Genomic DNA, 15,975 nt, shown 5'->3' on the forward strand with positions numbered 1-15,975 from the left:
TGTCAAGCATGGGTTAGAGCTACAATGATAACTTTACATCTGTATTTGGAGGTTTACTGCAGGGCCCACCCCCCCAAAAAAAATTACGGTATTGTGATTATTGCAGTATTTCACTATTATCAGTGTTATTATTATTATTATTATATTATTATTAGTAGTAGTATTTTGCATTATTACCTCTCCAGTAGATGTTTCTTTTGGACCTCTGCTCTAGCTTGTCTATTGTGAAAATGTGACTTATATTTCTGTCTATTACAGGCTGCCATAAGCCGTGCCAGAGACCTGTCGCTGTTGTTGTAATTCTTTTGTCGCAGATATAGGTCGATAAAAATCATAAATTACTTTATGCCCCTTTAAGCATAACTACCCCAGTGTTCCAGCTGCTCAATGACCAGGATTCATTCTTTCACTTTAGAGCTGCGAGGTCTTCCCGGAGTGAAGGGGCTCGGCTGGCTGCGTGTCTCTAGCCAGGATGTCACACTGGGTTGAGAAATGCTGCTGTTTGCCATGTCTGACGGGGATAATACAGCAGTGGGACTGGTGTGAGGCCAGTATCCGGTTGCACACCGACTTTCACTGAGTCTCTCTCTGCGTGTCAATAAGGAACCATGCAGTTTAATAGTTCAACAGGACAAAGATGCATACTGTTGAATTTGCTTCGGGGTCATTTACACTCACACATACAGTACACACAGAAACACCTGCACATGTATCATCATAAGACTGCAAGACAGTCTATTTTAGGCTTGAGTACCAGGAACAAGGGCAGGGTGTGATAACCATATAGGCCTCTAGGGTTAGGGTTATCATATTGAAGTGTTATTTTCAATGTTATATTTTCAATTCCCCTGAGTCCCGGTATGGTGTATATATGTATATACATATATATATATATATATATATATATATATATATATGTATATGTGTGTGTGTATATATATATATATATTTATATATAAGTGTTCCCATTACGCAGGACCAATCACAACCTTTGAATGTGCAATGTGCACCATGCGGCCAAAAACGTAGCAACAAGCAAAGTGGAAAAGAATGGATCAGCCCAACAAGTGGATCATTATCTGTCATTTGGAGATGCTTTGCTTTTAAACCAGATGAGGACAAACAATTACAGATTCTGTGCAAAGTTTGCCTTAGGGTTGTAGCTGCGCCCCAACGTAATAAAGTAGTAATTATTTACCACAATAAGAATAAGACGGTAAGAGTGAAAACAAGACTTTCTAGCTGCTGCTTCTTTAAGAAGTACTGCACTGAAAAAAGTGGAAAAAGTGAGTATGTTAAGGTGCAAAAATTGATTTTTGCACATTTGGTTGTGTAGCATTTTTGCCATAATTGTGTAGCCATAGTGTTGTGTGTGCTGTCTGTGCAACAATAAGAGAGCACAATGTTAAAACCGCAGCAGAGGGTGAGAGAGAGACAGCCGAACAGAAAGACGGTAATGGTTTACATGTGTGCCTGAACTGAGCTGGATCTGTGTGTGTGTGGGTGAGAGTGACGTGGCTACGGTACATTCCTGTGTGTGTGCGTGTCTGTGTGTGTGTCAGACCCAGGTCAAATAACATTTGCAAATGATTCTAAGCATAGCTTTGACCTCCTTGGAGTAGCAGATGGGTGGGGTTTGACACATAGGACAATGACTGTGACTACCAGAAAATGTAGCTAGACAGGACACGAGACATAGAGACAGAAGCTGGGTCTTCATCCAAGTATTTTTCTGCAAATTATGGGGCCAGCTTCATAGACGTGGGTAAAAGTTTTTAGTCGAGAACTAGGCTTAAGCCATGTCTGTGAAACTAACCTATCATGTATCAAATTGGAAAATCTTTACACTCATGGAAAATGTATTTGTTGATAAAGAAATTATGCAATGGAAACATTTGTCAAATAAATAATGACAGGACTTGTGAAATATTTGTCCACCATGACTTCCCAAAACTTGCTGTAGCTCCCATGTATAAGGCTCCATCATGGTTGGTGTATTAGAATATTGAAAGGGCATTTCTTTGTTTTTGTCTTCAGATGAAAGCATGAAATATGATCAACATTAGCAGACACCAAAGAACAATAACAACTTGCCTAATACTATGCTCAAAACACTTTTTTCTCGTGGACGTGTTGTTTTTTCTTTGACATTGAGGAATTCGCTTTAACCCAGCTGATGGAACTGCACCTAATTTGCATTTTACTTTGTGTGACCTTTTGAAAGTTAGCATAAAATTCGCTTGACGGATGGGAGCATAGCTCAAGAGAGAAAGAGAGAGAGAGCGAGCGAGAGGTGGTTACCACGTTCTCCCTCTTGCACTGTACGTGCAGCCATCTGTACTTGCATGATGTAACACTTCCCTCTGTGTTTCTCTCTTTTGCTGCCTCGTAGTCTCTCTCTATCTCTTTGTCACCGTAGGATTCCCCGAATCCCAAACTAACCTCTAGTACACTGTAAAAAAAAAAAAAATGACAGCCAGTAGAAGAATTTTATGCCCCCCAGTGATAACTAAAACTGTTTTGAATAGTACCACCAAATGTTACCCCCTCCACTTTTTTGCTTTCAGGCAGTAGTCAGGGTATTGCTAAATGTCATGAATGCAAAGTGAAATATTGCCATAATGTTCCATTGCTCTTTTTATACCTCTCCATGTTATCCACATTGATTTTGTACCGTTTGCCAATTCACATCCAAGCAGCCCCTCTCCATTCTCTCAATAATTTGTCCGTTCTAATGGTCTGCAGTAATGGCCTATTTCATTTCAGTCAGTGCCTTGAATTCATCCCCCCGGCGTGATATCATCATGATCTAAGGTCAAAGTCATCTTCCACTGAACAGGATACATTTCTTTCCCTTGCAATTACTGTCTATGTTTTGCTACTAATGAGAGACGTTTTGAAGTTTTCAATTTAAAAAAAACATTTTATTTGCCTTTCTAATGACAGTGACCAAGCATTTTCTTGTAATTCTGTAGAATCCATTTGAAAATTACTATGTTATTATTACTATTACTTCACCTTACTAACAGTAAGGTGAAGTGTGGGGAGAAAAAGTTTTCATTGTAAATAACCTGTAAATATCCTTATATCTCCTCCCTCTGCCCCACCTCTCTCCCTCTCTCCCTCTCTCCCTCTCCCACTCTCTCTCTCCATCTCCCTCCTTCCCTCAGGGTTTTGACCCCCCCCACCAGAGTGAGACCAGGACGGTGTATGTGGCAAACCGTTTCCCCCAGCATGGCCACTACATACCGCAACGCTTTGCCGACAACAGAATCATCTCATCCAAGGTACATGATGTGACTTAACCCCAGTGCTGGTACGGGACTTAGCCCATGTCTTTTCCCCATGCTGTTATTGTATCAAGAGGTAAATTCAGGCCAGTCAGTCAGGGTGAGACACTTCACTCTTCTATGCCTGGACTCACGTCTGTTGGTTTATCGAGCAGTGTCTAATTAATAAAAGGAGGTAAAAGTTCTGTTCTTGTAAAATGTAAACTTTATTTTTTAATCTTCACACCATAGCTGTGAATTTTCACATGGCTGACACAATCGTCTTCTCGAATTCAGAAAGAGATGTACGTCATTGCCACAAAACCACCATGGGACTGAACAGAATCTGTACTTGTTTAGCCAGAAGTCCTCAACAGAGGCTTAGGGGACACACTGTGTTTTGGCTCCTTTTGTTGTGAAGTGACTGTGGGGAATACATCTGAATTAAGGCTCTCTTTTGCTTTGAAAGTAATAAACTGTGACATTTTCATATAAATAAATGTCTGTTTTGCTACTCTCTATCACCGATTGATATAAGACAATAGTGAGTTAACCAATAGCCAGTACATGAAAGCTTTTACATTTGCTGTTCTAAACACTCAGTGTCTGGTAGCTCTTTCCTAGGAAAAATCCTCTGGCGCACAGGAGGTGATGCGTTTTACATTTCCGGTTTGTTTGGAATAAACAGAAGAAGAACTGGGTAGTTAGCATGAGCAGTGATAGCCACCATGACTGAACAGACAAAGACGAGAGAAACTCAAACTGCATCAACAGAAAATCCAAGGAAAAAGATGTCACAGTACTGGACACACTGTTTGATTGACAGCTGATCTCTGGGAAGTGCAGTGCAGAAACACCACAGCAATGGCTGATCCTCACTAAAATATTGGCAACAAAAAAAACATCTCATAGATTACCACTTGAAAGATTAAATTGGCGAGTGGGTTGGTTGGTTGGTTGGTTGGTTGGTTGGTTAATTGATTGGACAATGTCATCCAAGGTAGCCAATGTCCAGCATCGCAATGTGGAGTGGAGTTAGGACTAGCATTGATTAGGCAGTTGATTGACTGATTGACGACAGGGTCATGTCATCTGAGGTACTTAGCACTGAACGGCTCATTTAACTGGGATTGATTTGAAGTCATGCTTATTGGATAATAGAAACGGTTCATATGAAAACAATGCTGCTCAGCCTGGACAATAGGTCAACCATCAAACACAACTGATGCTATACTAGCATTGTCAGCGTTTGCCCTGTTTGTCTAACATCTTTTCTCTTCAGTGGGCCAGTTGCCTGGAAGATTCTGATCTATGAATAGGGCAGGCAATTTTGTGAGTTTAAAGTATGGAAGCAGCGAGTGAGGCGACCTGCGCTTTTTAGTGTAATTAATAGGGATTTTCTGTTGTGAGGGTGGAAGGCACACAAGGGAAGAGGAACATTTTTTTTTTTCTTCTCATGACCGCTTTTTGACTATTTCTTGTCTCCCCAATGCAGGAATAGTAAAGGCTGCTAATTTCATGTTTAATTCAATGATAAATGGTTCGTGCTGCTCATTTTTCATCATAGTAGAAAAAGCATGTAGGAAACTTTTTCATGTAGCAGTCTATAATATATTCTATAACTAATCTTGTTTACAACGTAAGTAAATGAAACTCACTACTAATGTACCTAATGCCATTACAAAAGTCATAGCATTGGCTTGTCTCATTTCCAAAATAAAAGGGGCTTTAAGATAAGCATGGTTTGTGCCCTTCTCAGTAGATCCATGCCTTTCTCAGTAGACCCAGACAGCTGTTTTATTCTGCAGAAAGCTGCAGTCTGACCCTGGGCTTAGGGAAGCACAGAGAAAAAATTGCCCTTTGTAATATCAGGCCAAGTTGAGCTGAGATTTGTCTGCTCAGAATCTGAACGTGAACAACAGGAATTTTGTCATGATCAGTAATAGGGGTGAACAGTAACCCATCATTGATTGTAAAGTACAAGCTCATCTATCTTTTTCAGATTCAGATATGCTTTGTATCTGAAACAGTACATCAGCCTGTATTTTCAGTCTGTTGGTTTATAAGTAAAAACAAATAATTCAAAATAGAAGAAAGGTTTATAAGTAAATCTAGATTTTTTTTGTGTAGTGTTGGTGGAGTTGTGCTATGAATTCATTGGCAATGAACCTTTTCTTCAGTTCAGTCACCCTCATAGTGAGAGCATACTAGCTTTTTTGTAACGGGACAAAAAAGAGAAATGTTTAAAATAATTGTGAAAATACACATAGACATCACAGGACAGCAGAGAGTGCCTCAATAAGACACTGAATAGGCAACATATGCTCAACAGATATGCGATCATCATCTGCAATTGATTTTATGGGAAGCCATGACTATAAAGGATTCTTTTATCTTCTGCAGAATGTGCTGCTGTGTGTCTGTGAATATATTTCTTTGTGGATGAAGAGACACGTTGTCTGTAGACATTCATGGAGAATCATTTACCATAACAGCATTAAAGAATGACTTGAACACAGACTATGGGCTGTATACCTATCTGCTGGCTATTGCCTTAACAGGGTATATGATGGTCCTTAAAGGGATTATTTGGTTTTGGGGCAATTTGGGTATTTTTCCTATTTACCTAGAGTCAGACAAACTTGTGGATGCATTTTCTATGTGTTTTTTTGTGCTTTACTAAACACAATTGCCCAGCTTTGTGTCTCTACTTGGTCTTAAATTCAATTCAATTCGATTCTAACCTTTCCTCTCGGTTTTTGTCCTAGTCATGTAAACTATTTGCAAACCCATAGTGTTTAACTCTCTCTGTGTCTTTCTCTTTCAGTACACAATTTGGAACTTTGTCCCTAAGAATTTGTTCGAGCAGTTCAGAAGGATAGCCAACTTCTATTTCCTCATTATTTTCCTTGTACAGGTAATACACACACACACACACACACACACACACACACACACACGCACAGAGTTCCTGGTTGCAGGTAGATGTCCACCTCAGTCAGACAGTGACCAGTCAGGCGTGGCCTCAGCAGTTCCTGCCCTAGATATAACTAGACGTGTGTGTGCGTGAGTCTGTGAGTGTGTGTGTGTGAGTGACTGAGTGACTCATCGACTTCTACTGGACCAGGAGGTCTCCGTATTAAAGCAATACACCCACACATTAAGTAATACTCACATGCGTGCCTTTAAAGCTGGCCCCCAGGAGTTAGGCCTTCAGTATGCATCAGTCAGCCTGGTTTGAAATAAGATTTGGTTTTCAAATTCTCTGGCTTCTCCTGATTCGTTCGAGCCTGTGTAGCGGAGCCAAAAGAATTGACTTGACCCTGTCTGAAAAAGCCATCGCCTCACCCACCCAACATGCCAGTGAAGCTAAAGTCAACATAACCTCACATCATTGAAAAGAATGCTGCTTTTCATGTCAACATTGTGACTGTGACATTTTGTTAGAAGGCTTATTGGTCCATTCCTAGATGGACTCCTAGATACCTGTGAACAGAGAGGAAGAGGAGGACGGTCTTTTCCAAATTCAAAGCAAAAGTTAAGAAATGTCTTGATTATTATAGTCCAGTGAATACTTATGAAACAAGTACTGTGCCTCCTCCACTATGTTATGTTATGTTATGTTATGTTAATATATGGCAGCACTTCTTCCCAAGATGTTAACAGATCTTCTTTGAACATACACTCCTGTTAATCCTAAATTGCATATTCAATTCATCATATTCATGCCCACCGCTAAGCCCCCCTATGGCCAATAGGTGTGAAAAGTTAAACCTGCAATAAGCAATTTCAGACCCTGTAACCAATCCTGAAACTAACGTGTGCTATGTGGAGATTTCTGTGAGACGTAATGATATAAACAAATAGTCACACATAACGGACCAGCTGTGTTGCTGTTTTCACCTCTTTCCTAAAGCTTGTTGTCAGGTTCGGGCCAAGTCGTAGCTTTTCCGTTTTTTTAAAACTAGCTTGTCTTCTCCCTCGTTGTTTAAAAGCGGCGCATCCCTGAAAAAAAATCTGGTAATGGCGGAATCGATGAAGCGAGCAAGTAAACTTGTTCAAGTAGTAAACTTGCTACCTATTACCATGATTGGTCAAAAGGGGGTGCTATATATGATGTATATGTTAAGTAAGGCGATTTTGAGGTCCATTAATGGAGAGATGAGTTATACTTTATCGATCCCAATTCACTTGTCAAAACAGCAGCAGGTCAAGTAATAAAAACATTAACCCAACAGCCCATCAGTTTGGCATTGATGGCTGAAGAAAGGGTGTGATTGTCAAAGAAAAAACTGCATAAGCACACATTGGAAAGTAAATCTAAGTAGGAATAATGACGTATCCATTACTGAAATGGCCCATTTTGTGCTTCCTTAGTTGCTGCTTGCGGCCACATTTTCTAATTCAATTTTCAGCATTTTGTCTGCTGCTTTCATGGCCCAGGCTCTCTTGAAAAGGACATATTCATCTCATTGTGGCTAAAGATTAAATAAAATATTTGAAAGAAGAAGAAACTAAACAGTGATCGCTCCATAAATGGATAGCATAAACCACTCCACTATGTCCCCATGTGTCCATTTTGTATCTATATCAGAGAAGTTTGAACTTAGCATCTTTAGCACCCAATCACTGTATATCTTAGACCAGAGCTGAGAACATGAAAAAGATGTCTGTGCGTGACCTACGTGGGTCCAAATGCTTTGTGGTTCTAAGTCCACCACCAGGTACCGAATACAGTTCCAGCCAATAACTGGACTTTTGGCTTATATTGTTTAGCAATGAAGATCAAGGAGGTAACGACTGAATCGCTACAGTGGACTGAGAGGGAATACCAGAGTGCGTCCTTGTTTTATGCCTCTCCAAACCATTAAAGTCTGAATGCAAAAAAAGGTGCTCATTGGAGTTAAGGATAAAAGAATACTCAAGGGTTCTCATGGAAAAGTAAAGACATAAAAGAGTGCCTTGGTGTCCTTTATTCTTGAATCACTCTAGTGTTGGGGTGGAGTTCTAAACCTCTCACGACTAAAACCTTCTAAACAAGTGTTTTTAGACCGTTTCACCTGAGATTGGGTAAGCATGTCTGTTCCAGTAAATGTTGCTTGGTGTCTGTTTCCTTGAGTACTTTTGAACGGTTAACTGTCGGTTAACCTTGTGAGAGAAGTTATAAAAACAAACTGGTGCTTTTGAGGTTTCCTGTTTGACACATCAGCCACTACTTCGCTCAATTGCCTCCTCCTCGTTCACTTGTTCTTTTTCTCTCTCTCTTTCTGCACACCCACTCTGACTGAATCTCTCTCCTAATCTCTTTCTCTGCATGTCCCATTTGTCCAAATCTGTCTCTGCCTTGTAGTTGATGATAGACACCCCAACTTCCCCAGTCACCAGCGGCCTGCCTCTCTTCTTTGTCATCACAGTAACTGCCATCAAACAGGTGAGAGTGCACAAGTACACGTTACACACTTCCTCTCTGCGGGGATGACAATGGGGAACTAACATACACATGATTAAAGCCGCATTTCACATAGGAAACTAGCTTCTAATATCCCAGCCCAGTTTAAAACTTGAACCATCCCTGTACAATAAATGTCAACCATTACTTAAGGGGTTGAATATATGAAATGCAGCAGAAGCTAAAGGTGTTATGAATCATTCTCCAAACAATGACGTACGTGGCAGTGATAAGAAAGGTACAGTATGTCTGGGTTGACTTAAACAGCCATCTCATCTGTCACTAGAGCTGATCAATTATTGATCTCCATCCTAGGGCTATCAGGATCGACCGAGGCAGCTATCAGTCACTGTATTTGATTGGTTATTGGTTGAATTCTCTCCTAGGGCTATGAGGATTGGCTGAGACACAAGGCGGACAACGAGGTGAACGGCGCTCCGGTGTTTGTGGTCCGCAGTGGAAGTCTGGTCCAGACAAGATCCAAGAACATCAGGGTAAAATGACAACGGCTTCACCTTCGATCCCCAAAAGCACTGTTATGATGCTGATTAGGCCAATTCCAATGTGGACTCTTTCATCAAGCACAAGACCAGAAACAAAGCTTGACAGAAGTCTTCACCTGCATTATGTTTGTTAAAGGGACAAAAACCTATACATACCTTCTAGTGCCAGAGGATAGCTTTCAGCATCTCAAAGCCAACAGCCATAGGTAGTGGCACATTCCTAGTGCTAGTGTTATTTCTGTAAAATTAGATTGGATAAAACAGGAACATGCTGGTGCGTCACAATGTTCTCTTACGGTGCATCAAAGAGTTTAATGGCATTGAAAAGAGCACCATTTCATTTGTGAAGATTGCAGGAACTGAGAAAATTGGAATGTTCAACGCAAATGCCACTGGAATGTTCCGCGAAATGACGCATTTGTCACAGTAACACCAGCTTTCTCAGTCTCATGTACCGTGCCACTGCTTATTTATGTGACCACATTATCAGTCGTTCTACAACCACCATCTCAAGTGTACCAGCCAAATGACCTTTCAAGCATGTCGATTTAAAATGGGATGTCCTTTCTATTCATTAAGTTTTGGCGGTCAGTGCTCTCATTCACCATAGCTGTTTACCCGCATGCCTCTCACCGACTGGTTCACAGTTAACAAGACCCCATGAAACAGAAATCAGAGTTCAATTCAGTTTGTGATGCAGAACTCTGATAAGGGAATGTACACTGAGTTGCCACTTTATTAGGTACACCTAGCTGGGACAGGATAGGATGCCCTTTTGCCTCCAGAACAGCCTGAATTCTTTGAGGCTTAGATTCAACAAGGTGCTGGAAATGTTCTACAGGGATCTTGGTCCATGCTGACTTGATAGCAGATTCAAACATCCTGCAAACATCCTGTTCCACCTCATCTAAAGTCCCTGTCATGTTCCTGGAACATCTTGAGACTATGTGTATATTATGTTGCTAGAAGTCCATTTGAAAAAGGCTAGACTGTGGCCATGAAGAGATACACCTGGTCAGCAATGAGCAAATATTGCTCAGTTGGTATTAAGAGGCCTACTCGATTCTGCTGTGAGCATGTTGCAACAAAAATGGGGAAATGTCGCACCTGTTGAGCAACTTGAATCTTCTCCTCTTTCCTTTCTTATCAGTGAGGTCTTGCTGACAGGAGTTTTTTTGTACTGTAGTGCACAAGAATCCAGGAGGTCGGGCATGTCTGAGACACTGTAACCGGTGCGTCTGGCACTAACGATCGTACCACGCTCAAAGCCACTTAAATCATGCGTGTTGCCCATTCTAATGTTTAATCAAACAGTAAGTGAACCTCTCGACCGTGTCAACATGCTTTATACGCCCACAAACACAATGACTTACTGTCTGGAGGAGCGAGCTGTTTTCGTAATCGCGAAGGTTTACCTAATACAGTAGCCACTGAGTGCAAGTGGGAGGTTTGAGAGTTGAACACTGGGAGTGCGCAGTAACCGTGTTGAAATTGCTAGCCTGTTGCTCAAAGGCAGTAGCTGATTACACAGTATTCGAGGAGGCAACAGTAGCAAAGAAGCAGTGGTGCAATATGATTTTTTTCAGCTGGAGTTTTCACCATACTTGCTAAAGTTATTATGCCTTTTTTGAAATCATTAGCATGTTAAAAATGAAAGAACAGTTATGTATACGTGTTACCTTAGAGACGAGCCCATAGTGCACAATTTCAAACTTGCTAAGGAATGTTCTTCTGTCATCTTCTTGACCTACTTTATGGTTAGAAACAACACTAATAAGCTCAAAAACACGTTTCGTTTCATGCAGTCTTCAAAGAGGATTAGCACTGAATTGTAGCTTGGAAGTATCTTTTTGTGAACATTCACTACTACCGCCAAAAACAAGAGACTAGTTTTATTCCACCCCCTAATCCTTGATATTACAGCAGTGTACAGCTCCATACAAAATGAATAGGAAAAGGTGGGAAAGGTGTCGCACAGAAGCAAGGAGAGTTTTCTGGGTAAGCAGGCATATTTTCTTGTTCAGAAGTGATAGTGAAGGTTCATTTGGGTGTAAAAGTTCTGACATATTCTCTATAACTCCAAGAATCTAGTGCAGGGGTCTCAAACTCAATTTACCTGGGGGCCGCTGGAGGCAGAGTCTGGGTGAGGCTGGGCCGCATCAGGTATTCCACAAGAAAAGCTTTGTTAAAAAAAATCCAATCTTCTCAAATGTCTTTATTTTTATTTTTTAACACAAAATAAGATTTAAACGTCTTTATTAACAGTTCTTTAACCTCAATGGGTTCTTCTGAATATGAATTGTCCTGAACATGAATGGAACATTGAAGAACATGAACTGTTCTTCTGAACATGGCTTTTCCGCTTTTTGAACGTCATTTCCGCTTCTTTTTCCTGTGACAGCAGCACGGTGGTCGGCGGATAATAGCCCGGTAGCAGTCTCCTTTGTTTTTGCGCTCGATGTTCATGTCTTTCATGATGACATGAACACCATGGCATTTGTAGATGGTAGAAAGTACCGGGATAGCGAGCGCAAAAAGGCGACTGCTCCCGGAGTGTTATCCGCCATGCTGTTGTTACAGGAAAAAGAAGCGGAAATGACACCGTGCTGTTGTTGTTGTTGTAAACGTAGTCATAGAAACAAAAAAAACAAATGACATCATATAGAAATATATGTAGTGTTCATCGTGTGAGGCAATGCAAATAGCACGATGCAAATAAAAAATAATGACCCACAAATAACGGTGCGACTCTATAATTGGTCCGGGTTACCGGGGACTGTTATCGCCGATGGACAGGTGTCGCTATGTGACTGCAGACTACATTAGGCTACATTGAGTTCCTTACTTTTCTTTTATCCCGCCGCGTACGCATCACTTTGATTTATTTTGTCAGAGAGAGACATATATACGTATAATGTCCCGCTGGGCAGCAACTTAAAAAACTTTTTTTTGGAAGTGTTGTGAACGCAGCGCGCTGGGACGAATGTCCGCGTGTGCCCAATAGAAACGAGGCAGCCAGCCAGGCACGGAAGAAAACTCTCCATGGCAACGCTGCTGTAACTTTCACTCATTGAGAAATGTTTCTCTGCTTGCATCAAGCCCGGTCGATGTCCCACCCCCGAGAGCCATATACCCCACCGTGATTGGTAGGTTCGTTCAGCTCCGCACACAATACTGTAAAGTGCCATCCATATAAAACTTGCGGGCCGCACTAACATTAAACTTTCATATTAAGGTGGGGGCCACAAAATATCGTCTCGCGGGCCGCAATTGGCCCGCGGGCCGCGAGTTTGAGACCCATGATCTAGTGTGTCTTACATTGGAGCAGTTCCTTGTTGTTCACAGAATTCAGTCTGTAGCTTTTGGAGAAAGTTGCCTATGTTTAAGGTCCCATATGGTGTAAAACAGGATTCCCCTTGCCTCTTTGATTATAAAGGAGTTGGATGTGCTATCTAAACATGGTGAAAGTATCAAAACGCACGGTCGCCAACTAAATCCACACAATCCATATTAGAAAAGCGAGCCTCTAAACGAGCCGTTTGGACTTCCGTAACTTTGTGGCGTCACAAAGGTTCGCTCATTATCATTTTTGTAAGAAATAATAGACTAACAAAGTGTTTTTTCAAAGCGGTTGAGCGGTTGTCATTGTTTATTACCGGAGAGTTTTCCCTACCTGTAGCTGCCGGGCCGCGGTGTCTCACCTTTCACTGTTGAAACGGTTAGCCAATCAGAACAGAGGGGTCGTTAATATTAATGAGCCTTAAAGACACAGTGACAGAAACAGCCTGTTCTTGGTAAGGCTCAGAGAGATGCTGGAAAATGAAGGTGTAAAAATGGATTGAGAGTGTTTTTGGTATATGACACCACACACACAGCTTTGAATGGACCTCAAGACATAAAACAAAACTCTGGAAAGTGGAGAATATGGGACCTTTAACAAACACTCACAGAGCTTTCCTTTAGTTAGCGCCAGGCCCTTATAAATGTGTGTTTGAAATATATTTTTTTGTGATCTGTGAGCCCAATTTTGGAAGGATAGCCTTGTAGCTAATCATGTCGAAATCACAGAGAAATATATTATGGCATTTCCCCAAGGTATTGAGAAAGCTTAGCTGTCACCACATGGCCCCTTTTTATAGCTCATCATGTCTGTGTGTGTGCACTCATGTCCTCTTGCCTATGTGTGTGTTTTTGGCGCACATGTGCATGCGATTGTATATGTATGTGTGTGTGTGGATATGTGAATGTGTGTGGGGCAGGTCTGAGAAGTCTGAGAACATGAAATTGTTCCAGTTATCCATGACTTGAATATAAATTGAAATACGTTTTCTTAAATTTGGAACAACTCCTTGGTTTTGTTTACCCTCTTGTTACGACAGATGAAGGTAAAGTTATCTCTCACCTATAGATGAAATGGCTTAAGTTAAGGGATTAATAATGTACATACATGAATATTCTGCACAAACTATGTTTCCCCAAATTGGCCCTAAATGAAAAGAGAAAGAATTCAAACTAACAACCGCCCTGAAAACTGAACCTGAACTGAACGAGTGTGTGTCTGTCCAGGTGGGGGACATAGTTCGCGTGGCTAAAGATGAGACGTTCCCAGCTGACCTGGTGCTGCTGTCGTCGGACCGTTCAGACGGCACCTGCCACATCACCACCGCCAGCCTCGACGGAGAGACCAACCTCAAGGTGTGAAACCTTAATTTTTTTCCCTTTTAATCAATAATATATTAGTAATACTAATTAAATGCTATTCTTCCACCAAGCAAGTGGTTGCATGAAGCAGCAGTATGAGTGGTAATTTTCAGTTCAGATGTAAGTTTATTGGGTATTTTACAACAGCTTCGAACATGACTCCAGCCAGTCAGAAGTGAGGAACAGTCCGTCTTTCATAATGACAGGTTTCCCCTGGCTTTCAGAGAGGTTCAGCTGGTAAACTCATCAGTGGTGGTGCTGTTGCTCGGGGAAGGAGGGTTGATGACTGGAAGACACACTGCTGCTGATGGGACATAAGGCTAATGGAACCCATATTCAAGTCCTATGCATGGAAAGAGCCTCATTGGAGCTCATTTAGAAGCAGTTTAGTGGAAATGGTTTGCAGATATTGGAAATGAGTCTTTAATTGGTCAGAAAATAGACTTAGGCTGGCAGTTTAATAGGCAGGCAAAAACCCTCTGTGTACCTATCACACTGTGTATGCAAGTTCTGAAAAAAGTCTAAAAGTACCTTGAACATGATTATCTTATTTTAATTATTTTGATTAATTATATCAAAATGTCACATTTTTGGTGCTCTGTTTTCAGTGAAAAATCAGCCCAGTCATGCAGACCTACATTCTGATAGGACTATAATTCTTTTCAGCATTTTCACATTCATTTCAATGATGAAAATGCTCTTATGTTTCATTCTAACTGGCATTAAAAAGGTCTTAAAAAGTCCTTAACAAGTCTTAAAGTTAACTTGATGAAACTTGCAGACACTCTAGTGTACTCACATGGTTTGTACTCGTTATTAAACTCTAACTTCTGTTTTTTTTTTACCACAAAAAATGAAATATACCATATGGTTTGGTATATCCACACATCATCCGTCCATCTCTCTCATTCTCTCTCTCTCTCTCTCTCTCACACTCACTCACTGTATCTCTCTCTGTTTCTGAGTTCTAAAAGGATAAACTCCAACTTTGTAATTGGGGATTGCTCTCTTTTCTCTTCTCTTCTCTTCTCCTCTCCTCTTCTCTCCTCTCCTCTCCTCTCCTCTCCTCTCCTCTCCTCTCCTCTCCTCTCCTCTCCTCTCCTCAAGGCCTGCGTTGCCCGAGGCTATGTTGCCTAATTATCTCTCTAATGAGATACTGCTGCTTCTATTACAGTTTTATTTATACAGCATGGTGGTTTCTAATGGCGGCAACTTGTCTTTTTATAGAAATATGTTTCTACAATTGTTTCATCTTTTTGCCATCTCTATAAATTGATGTCAACCAGAGCCATTCATATACTGCATAGTACAGTGAGATTACATCACCCATAAATTGATTGCTGTTGTATTAACACCCTCTAAGTTCATTGTTCATGTGTCACATGCAATATCTCAAACTGTACTGATGGAACTTTGATGAAACTTGGGGGAATGATGCATCTCGCCATTGCGTTGGGTAAAACAAGGAGACATATTAATTACTGATTGGCTGTTAGGGGGACTGCATCATTTATGGGAGGTGATATGTTTACTCGTGCCTTGTTTGTAGTTTAGAGGTGCAGCAACATATTCCATCATCTGTGAGAGTGAGAGTTCAGTTCCAGCACAGCATAGAATAAACCAGCATCTAGGCTGCTGCTTGGTGCTTTCCTTTTATTTTCTTAAAGTTTTACATGATTTGCTCCTTCATCTTTACTTAGTGAGTGACCTTGGTAAAAACATCCGCATGCGGAGCCCTGGATCGATCTTTTCCCTCTAGTGATGTGCCCGCTTTTGGGGCTGTTTGAGTATATGGACAAGACAAATCAAGTATACATTCAGTTCAAATAAAGTGCAAATAAAGTCAGTCTCTCCATCTCCAGGCTCTCATACCCAGCCTTTCTCATGGCCGGGCTACCAGATGAGGTGCATCTTCCTCCCCTGACTGACTGAACCAGCTGAATTATAGATTGAAAGCTTTCTGTCTTTCTTCTCTCCCTTGTATGAACATGTCTTACTGAGGAACTGAAAAATGTGTCCTGCTACTTTGTCTCCGTTTATACCGACCATGACA

At 41.1% G+C, this 15,975-nt stretch overlaps 1 protein-coding gene across 1 annotated transcript in view; it reads left to right on the top strand.

The window, feature by feature from the left end:
- Positions 1–15,975, top strand: part of atp11b (ATPase phospholipid transporting 11B) — a 63,852-nt gene that overhangs the window by 4,504 nt on the left and 43,373 nt on the right. The window contains exons 2-6 of the mRNA XM_071915006.2: positions 3,171–3,287; positions 6,097–6,186; positions 8,620–8,700; positions 9,105–9,212; positions 13,788–13,916. Of these exons, the coding sequence (XP_071771107.1) occupies positions 3,171–3,287; positions 6,097–6,186; positions 8,620–8,700; positions 9,105–9,212; positions 13,788–13,916 (525 nt within the window). The remainder of the gene's footprint in view (positions 1–3,170; positions 3,288–6,096; positions 6,187–8,619; positions 8,701–9,104; positions 9,213–13,787; positions 13,917–15,975) is intronic.

The sequence above is a fragment of the Centroberyx gerrardi genome, chromosome 9, assembly GCF_048128805.1.
Source record: "Centroberyx gerrardi isolate f3 chromosome 9, fCenGer3.hap1.cur.20231027, whole genome shotgun sequence".
NCBI classification, from domain to species: domain Eukaryota; kingdom Metazoa; phylum Chordata; class Actinopteri; order Beryciformes; family Berycidae; genus Centroberyx; species Centroberyx gerrardi.